General features: G+C 60.3%; 3 protein-coding genes across 3 annotated transcripts; all 3 read right to left on the minus strand.

Moving 5' to 3' along the window:
* Positions 1-186: 186 nt before the first annotated feature.
* Positions 187-507, minus strand: SPRG_21847 (hypothetical protein; the record flags this gene model as incomplete). Its single annotated transcript, XM_012356243.1, has 1 exon — positions 187-507. The coding sequence occupies one exon, from the start codon at positions 505-507 to the stop codon at positions 187-189; it is 321 nt and encodes a 106-aa protein (XP_012211633.1).
* A 431-nt stretch (positions 508-938) lies between these two features.
* On the minus strand, positions 939-2,160 carry SPRG_16947 (hypothetical protein; the record flags this gene model as incomplete). The annotated part of the gene is made up of 5 exons (XM_012356244.1): positions 939-1,298; positions 1,347-1,604; positions 1,656-1,760; positions 1,801-2,029; positions 2,126-2,160. Coding segments are annotated over 5 exons (987 nt in total), but the record flags the coding sequence as incomplete, so codon positions are not given.
* Positions 2,161-3,511: 1,351 nt separating this feature from the next.
* SPRG_16948 (hypothetical protein) lies at positions 3,512-5,805 on the minus strand. The gene is made up of 8 exons (XM_012356245.1): positions 5,674-5,805; positions 5,603-5,627; positions 5,552-5,559; positions 5,255-5,507; positions 5,102-5,206; positions 4,349-5,056; positions 4,126-4,308; positions 3,512-3,985 (listed from the first exon to the last, which is right to left on the minus strand). Exons 1-8 carry the CDS (start codon positions 5,745-5,747, stop codon positions 3,539-3,541), a joined length of 1,803 nt encoding a protein of 600 aa, XP_012211635.1. The 5' UTR covers positions 5,748-5,805; the 3' UTR covers positions 3,512-3,538.
* Positions 5,806-8,315: the final 2,510 nt, after the last annotated feature.

An 8,315-nucleotide genomic window follows, 5' to 3' on the forward strand; every position in this document is an offset into this window, starting at 1 on the left:
GCCATGCATGATCTTGCTCGTTTCCACCCTGGACCTGGGACCCATGGTGGGCGCTCTCGTAGCGATCTCCCATCGCGGCGACCACTGGCAGTCACGACCAACGAGACGACCGATAACGACAACACACACTAGACACCGTGGCCCTCAACGTTATTCGCTGGCTCATCGCAGTCTCCAGCGTAGCGCCTACGTGAATTCGCTGGCTTCATTCTCCAACACGCGGCCGTAGACCATCTCGAGGTGCAGGTCCGTCGCCTCGGCATGGACGCTGGCGATGCGGCGCGTCGCGTCGTCGTTGGGGTCGTACGCGGCTGTCGTCGCTAGTACGTCTCGCGCCAGCAGCACGACCAAGCTGTCATCTTGGCGCCAGCGCCAGAGCGTTCGGAGACCATGCCCTCGATCTGACGGATGGTGGGGCCATGCAAAGACGTGTAGATGCAGCCCGTCGGCGTCCCTCCAGCCGACATAGTGAGCGTCGGCCGAGGCGCCGTGCGGCCACGAGTGCATCGCGTGGGGCGCGTGGTCCAGCGAAAAGGCGGTCGGCGGCGCCGGCCACGCCGGCCATTGGCTCTGCACCTACAGAAGCCACGATGAGTCATCGTGTCATTGGCCACACGACCACTGGACGATCTCGCCATATTGAAATATCGTCCGGTGACACTTGGTGTTTCTATGTGCTTTTTTACGCGCGACACAATTCGTGTGCCGGCGCAACAACGTACCGAGAAGACATGTCCGTCGAGAGAGAGACGGAGACCAGACGCGCCGAGCCAGCTCCAGAGCACGTCGAGAAAGGCCATGGGCTGCACAGCTCGGACGCTCGGCGATGCGGCGCGCCAGGCCCACACGCCGCTGAAGACCGCTTCGGACATGAGCGGTGGCACAGTCGCCCGCGCCTACTTGGTGCTGCGTCAGCGCCATCGCGAGGCGTCCCGTACCGAGTGCGACGTCCGCAGGATGTGGGCAAAGGCCTCAAACCCGATCGCGTGCGACGGGCGCGACACGGTCGGCGGCGGCAGCTGCTCCGAGAGACTGCCCACGCTCTCGCCGAGCGTCGCCAAGACCGCGTCGAGGCTGGTGGCGAGCGAGTCGACGGCGCGGTTGTACGCTTCGTGGAGCGCCGTGTTGTCGTAGACGCTGCTGGCGTGTCGACGGCAAAACGCGTGGAGCGAAGACGACGACGTGACGAACCACGAGATGACGGCGAGCGCGACCGTCTCGAGCCGCGACGTCGAGTCGTCAAACGGCGCGAGCTGGCGCAAGAGGAAGGCTGTGGGCGGCTGTCGCACGCCGGGCACCTGACGGGCGATATTGGCCCAAACACGAGTCTCCAACGCCGGAGCGACTGCCGAGACGGGCACCTGCGCGCACAACGCAAAGAGCTGGAGGAGTCGGCCGGCCGTCTCTTGCGTGGACGAGCGGGACAGCTCGGCGTATTTGACGGTCCACGGCTTGGCACGTTGCACCGGTGGCGTCGACGGCGCAGAGCAAGACGTCGATTGCGGCTTTGCCCGGCGGCGGTACGATTTGATTGTGAACGGCGTTGACGCGAGCTCGTCTAGGATGCGCACGCGATGGGCTGCGAGCCGGCGGCAGAGGTACACCTACGTACGCCCGACGCTACCACCGTGTCGAGTGGGCTCCACACGTCGTACGTGGAAGACGTGACGCTCGCTGCGCTTCTTGCTGCTGGAGCTGCTCTGCCACTCGTAGTGCCACCCGTCGCGTCCCTGGTCGTTGAAGTGGAAGCAGTCGACGCCCTACACCCCGTGTCGTTGCGTATACGAGCAGTGTACGTACGTTGTGTCGGCCACGGACGCCCATGAGCCAGACGCCCGTGGGATTGGCCGAGCTGCGCACCTTGCGCGGGTCAATCTCTAGCTCGGCTGCTGCGCGGTCGCTCGAGAGGCTCTCGAAGCGGGCAACCGCGATGACGCCGTCGGTCGTGGTCACCCGGACGCTCACGGATGCACCGCAGCCGCGGCTACCGCTGTGTGGGCAGCACTCGGGGCTGCAGTGCGGAAAGCAGCTACGCACACCTCAAGCCGACATGCCAGCAACGGAGGAGCATACCGCACAAGCTAGTGCGGCAAGCATGAGCTGTCGACAGATCAGTGCTGCGTACCTTGAGCCCTTGGTTCTGATGGCACCTACGAGCATCCTGCAGCGAGCGCTGGTCTCGACGAGAGAGCGTACCGGACGTAGCTCTCGTTGAAGACGCGCGGCCGCGTGCACGCCTGCCGGAAGAACTCCATCTATCTCGTCGACTGAAGACAGCCGTCTCTTGGAGACCACTGCATCTTTGTATGCGGTGGCACAGAGCCAATCAGCGTTGACTGAAGCGAGCTCTAGCTGATGGCGTTGACTAGCTGCGTCATGGTTCGTGGTTCTATCGAGCGACGTGCTGAAGCTTGGGATTGCGTCCTTGGCTGCCATCTGCATTTGGTGCAACGGGACGAAGATTCCACAGCAACGAGACCTCTGGAACCATCCCAGCACAAACACACAGCACACGCGCGAATCGCGAGCCCGACCACATTCGACCGCGCTACGCCGACTTCATGTACCGCGTCGTGCTAGGAGCTGTCGCGGCCCGCACCCGGCTCTACTGTCTTGGCGACGACACCCAAGGCTATTCCGTTTGCGGCGCTCCCGAGACGTACGAACACCTTCTGCTCCGCCGCGAACTGGTCACCGCGGTCTGCGCCTTCATTCGGCCGCTCGTCGACGCGCTGGAGCTGGATCTCCCTCGCGCTTCTGCTTGAACCACTGGTGAAAGCCCCACGCTATCGACGACGCGCGATCGCCATGGCCGATTCTACGCGCCTGCGTGCTCCACACCGTCTGCCCCAGAAACGACCGAGTCTTCCGCTCCGAGGTGCCCAAAGCGGCCGCCACTCGCACCGCGTTCTTGACCAAGCTCCACCTTCAATACTTGCTGCTATATACACAAGCGCTGTGTCTCTTCCGATGGATGAACGTCCCACCGCCTGGCATCGCGACCACCTCGTTCCAGCGTGCGCCATCCATACGCCTTGCCTCCGCAACAGCGAAGCCGTCAGCCCCAACACGCTCTGAGTCGAAAGTCCACCTCTACTTCAGTGCAAATTAAACTATCTAAATACACTCGAACCGACCATAGCTCAGTTGGTAGAGCGTTTGACTGTAGTTAGGTATTCGCATACGAATTCGGAAATACACTCACTTCAACAACAGCGCTTCGGGCACTGATCGTGAGATCTGTCCGGGCGGATTGCATGCATCCCATCACCTCGTTGACGTCCAAAATATCAGTCTGTCAACCAAGCACCGACGATACCACTCGCATGCCTGGATTCCACCTGCATCGGCTTCCATTACAACGCATGGGCCTCCGCTCCACCAGCACCACCGTCGCGGACGCGGCTGGTCCAAGAACGTGCAACGAACGTGCAAAACGTCCAAGATACTCGTCCAATTGTCCACGAAACGGACGGCCAGTACACATCCTTCTGCTTCTGATTGGTGTAGAGACGAGAGAGACGGACGGTTGATAGCTTTATGCGTCGTCGACGCGGTGGCGGATGTAGACGACGTTGGCGTGGAGCAAGACTCGGGACCGCGGCATTCGCTCGAGGCACTCGATGCGCACGTCGGCCGTCGAGCCGAAAAAGTCGATCGAGGGCGCCGGGACGACATCAACGACGACGCAGACGTCGAGGCGATCGGGCGAGTGCAGACGTAGGTCGAGCCGGATGATGTAGCAGTACGCAGAGGCCGATGCGGTGCCGGGCCAGCTGTACAGATGCAGATGCAGCTCATCGTCGTCCTCGTCCGTCGAGGTGGCGGCGGTTCGGGACGACCACGCGACGTAGTCGCCATGGAGCGTGCTTGTCTCGTCAAGCAAGGTCGACTCGCCGTTCGGGAAGGCTTGGAAGACGCGCGGGCGCTGGTCGAGTTCGAAGCGCGTCCAAACAGCCGGCCACAAGGTCACGTGACTTCGCACCTAAGAGGCACACATCTCGTCATCAGCACCTGTCCAAATCGTCCAAGCCACGGGTCGAAATGTCCATCGACACTTGGGTTTTGTATCGAATTAAATAAACGATCCAGCGGCAAGTGGATGGCCAGCATCCTTTCACGTACATGCAAGCCTCGGTCGTCGACGCAGAGGCCGAGACCGTACACCATCGAGAGCACCTTGTGCACATCCACGAGGCGTGGCGGTGCCGCTGGGGCCCAGCGCCGAACGTCGGGCGTCGCCTCGTGCCAGACCCAGACGCCGTTGTAGCCGTGCGACGTGAGACGCGGCGCCTGAAACCCTTGCGTCTACGGCGACCTTAGCAAAGGCGACATGCATGTACGGTACCATGTACGACTCGCGCATGACCTTGACGAGCGTCGTGTAGCCAACAGCGTGACTGGAGGTCGACGGCGCCGGCGGCAGTTGCTCGGCCAAGCTCGCCAAGCTCTCATCCAAGTTGCTCAAGAGTGAGTCAATTGTCGCCGCGAGGGTGTCGACGGCCTTGTTGTAGACCTCATGCAGCGCGACGTTGTCGACGACGGCCGCGTGGTGCCGGGCACAGAAGGCCTCGACCCACGATAGCGTCGACGGGTGGAACCACCACGCAATCACGTGCAAGGCGACAGTGACGAGGGCCGATGGCGGCGGGTGCAGTGGTGCTCGGACGCCCACCAGCGGCACGATCGGCGGCGACGGCCCGCGCAGGTGCCCGTGGATACGCTCGTGCAGCTGGCTCACGATCGAGGCTTCCGTGACCTCCCACCCGTCCGCGAGGACGTCGATCGTGATCGCATCGCAAAAGGTAAAGAGCCGAAGGAGTCGCAGCGCCGACTCTTGCGTCGACGACTGCGGGAGCACGACGAGCTCCACGGGCAGCGGCGTCGAGGAGAAGGGCGGCGGCGGCGCCGTCGCCCGACCGCGCACGGCCAGCGCCGGCCCATTGGTCTTCGTTTGGCTCTTCGCGCGGCGGTACGAAGAGAGCGTGAAGGGCGGAGATGTCAGAACACGCAACACGACGAGCGCACCTGCCTCGTCGATGCGGAAGAGGTACACCTACACAGGTGGTGGCCATAGAGTACAGGCGAAGCAATGCCGTACGACCAAGTGGTGCAGCTCGGAGCGCTTCTTGGTGCTCGAGCCGCCGTGCCAGTCGTAGTGCCAGCCTTCGCTGCGTTTCTCGTTAAAGTGAAAGCACAGCTGGTTCTACGAGATGCGTCTGTCGCAAAGCGATCGAGCGACAGAGGTGGGTACGTCATCCATGATTTCTGGCGCGCCTTTAAGCCACGTGCCCGTGAGGTTGGCCCGGGACCGCAGATCAGCCTCCAACTCGGCGCGCTGGACGGTGTCGCCGGCGGCAAACATCGGTGCGCTCGCTGTCTGGAAGCGCGCGTACGCCACGGTGGTCGTGGCCTCAAGCGGCGAGAGAACGCGGACGCTCACGGACGTGCCGCAGCCGCGGTAGTACGTGTGCTGGCAGCAGCTTGGGTCGCAATGCGGAAAGCAGCTACAAGGTGGAAGAGTGGGATGCGCCAGCCCGCTGCCACATACCGGATGACCTACGCTGCTATGAGTTCTACGGAGGCGACGTGCGCACGTTACCTTGAGGCCTTGGTTCTGGTGGCACCTATTGGCGATGCATGAGCAGCTGACGACAGGCGGGCCATGGCTACCGGACGTAGGCTCTGTTGAAGACGTCGGGCTTGGCGCACGTGGTCCGGAAGAAGACGGCGTCGATCGTTGCCATGACCCACACGACCAGACCAGCGACCGCAGATTCCGCCGGTGCGACCTCGAACCGACGACTGTCTCTTGGTTCTGCCTTGGGGTTTGTATTGATTACGTTTCGGTTATTTTCGGACATCATTCCAAGTAGCCAATCAAATCCGTGGAAAGTGCCGATTTGTATATGTCGAAGTTCGAAGTCCTTGTGGAAGATGGCACTGTCGGCACGCAATTCATGAGCGGACGGTGCAGGCGCATCAGAGGCAGCCAACGATCGATGGCTCTATTCCTTGCATGTTTATAGCCAAACGTGGTGTGAGTTTGTGCTGCTCAAGACACGACAGAATGTGGTGCATTCATACTAGTACCGGTAGTTCTTGGTCGTGCGAAGTGCGTGGCCCGCGCAGTCTCTGTCCTCGCTTGCATGCAAGAAATGGGGCGTTAGGAGCAGTTTAAATACCCCGCGAATTGATATCGTGCGGCTCAAAACAAAACGCTCGAGCGATGGGAGCCTCCGACTCGTTGCGACCCTTGCTAGATAATAATAGCCATTGAATGACCATAAAAGTTGCGTGCTGCAAGTGCACCGAAATCTCAAGGTAACAGTCGAAGATAGGCGAAGTTCTACTCTCAGATATCATTTTAGAGATGGACCCTCGGCGGTGCGATGAATCAACAACGAAAGCGCAGTCTGCGGACCGGCCTATATGTCACAGAGGCGTCGTGCACTAGACCAGCGATCGAGGAAGCACCACGCAGAGCATTTCCATAGCTAGACGAAGCACCCAAAACGACACTCCGTCGCGCAAGTGTGACCATTCGATCCAAACACTCGTGGGAAACTCAATTCGAGCGTTGTCTTTTGATGGGTTCTAATTGGAGCGTCGTGTCGGCTCTATTTACTCCTTCCAACCTCCGCAAGATGTGCTCTACAGCTTTTCTAGGGTCTTGGTAAAGCTTTATCACGGGAAAAATCGAGGGACATTTCAACGTACAACACATACGGGAGCGACGCTCCAATTGAATTGCCCTGCAGTCGTTGGTGGATTTTGGCCGAGATGCGACATCGCGACGGAGTCTTTTGCCACTCCCGAAGAAGACTTGATGCGACTGTGATGCTTCATTGTCGTCATGCGTTTTGATATATATATACTGGACGATTGCGGGAATGGTTGGGCCTGGGCATGAGGCGTGCGTCCTCGCCGCAGTGGCGCTGGTCTTGCCCCGTTCAAAGATTTTGGTGCGATGGAACTGTTAATGCTAGCCGTGGAGGGTGCCTTGGAATGCTGCAAGTTACTGCAAGAGTGCAAAAGCCAAAGTGATTGATCTTAGACGAACCTATCCTATCGTGCTAGTCTACGTTTGTCTGTGGTCCATCTTGATGGTTGGCCTTCGTGCCTTGAGTGGGGACGAGTGGAGCTCGACGCTTCCATCGTGGGCCGGGCCCGAGTCACCTGGCTGGAACCCCGTTCGTTCTCCAGCCGGTCCGTGTAACCGACAGTTACACGGTGGACTCGGTGCCGGGGACCATCTTCTGACAGGAACCATGCTTCACGACACGATAGCGCGGACCGCCTTTCACTAGCATTAATCGTATTCATTCAGACGAGGGTTGCGGCGCGCGATCGAATCGGACGTCGGCATGGCAGCGCCGCAGAGACTTTGCCATTAGAGATAGGGCACGATGTCCGAGGGTAACGGAGCCGAAAACGCTTGGTATAAAGACCGGGGCGTTTGCGCGGCAGACGCATCGGCAACACGCGGCTTTTAGAGTGCTACGGGTACTAAACGTGCAGATCGTCGAGGACCTCGACCCTTTGTGTTCGAGCTGCGCGAAGCGACGGCCATTGTAGTCGACTTCGCAGGGCCTGGTTTGTCCTCGGGTCGGCGTGGGAAACACCGGCATGTACGTTAGTAGCAACGATTGACCAAGGCAGCGCTAATTGAGACCCGGAAGCAGCGATGGAGATGGCGCGGCAACCTGCGCTATGGCTGCTGGGTGCTATTACCACTGGCTGGGTAGTCTGTCCGCGCTGTTCTGGCGGTTTGCCGACGTGTACCAAGGGACTCTCCTCTGCAGTTGCCACTACACGGGCTGTTCGAGACACAAGACCTGACGTCCACGGGTTGACAGACAATATGATCGGTAATTTCTGTCGAGATGCACCGTACATCGTAAATGTGGTCTTCGATTGGGCAGCATACAAATTGATCGCTGAGCACAAGAGACATTTCTGAAAAAGCGCATGCGACTTGCGTACTTCCGGCGGGACTGCGACCGCGCAGACGTCTTTGAGTCGACCTACCTCCGGTACGACGACCCTGGATACTATGCTTGAGGAGGTCTTCATACCGTGCCCCACAGCTGCCACCACGCGCATGGTCTCAAGGTAACGTTACCGCGACCGGCCATCCATCCGTCGTCCCACGACTCGCGTAGGTGCTCCGGTACACAGCGACGCCAGTGGCAACGGCTGCATGCTCACGGACGCCCGTAGATGCTTTCCGCACTGCAGCCCCGTCTGCTGCCCGCACAGCTCATACCGCAACTGCGGCGCGTCCGTGAGCGTCCGTATCACGGGCATCGACG

This window comes from Saprolegnia parasitica (assembly GCF_000151545.1).
Source record: "Saprolegnia parasitica CBS 223.65 unplaced genomic scaffold supercont2.410, whole genome shotgun sequence".
NCBI lineage: Eukaryota > Oomycota > Saprolegniomycetes > Saprolegniales > Saprolegniaceae > Saprolegnia > Saprolegnia parasitica.

Coding starts and splice junctions, on each gene's coding strand:
- SPRG_16948 (XM_012356245.1), bottom strand. CDS start 5,747: ATGGCAACGATCGACGCCGTCTTCTTCCGGACCACGTGCGCCAAGCCC. Junction 4,309..4,348: donor TCATGCGCGAGTCGTACATG/GTACCGTACATG, acceptor AGGTCGCCGTAG/ACGCAAGGGTTTCAGGCGCC. Junction 3,986..4,125: donor TCGACGACCGAGGCTTGCAT/GTACGTGAAAGG, acceptor TGTGCCTCTTAG/GTGCGAAGTCACGTGACCTT.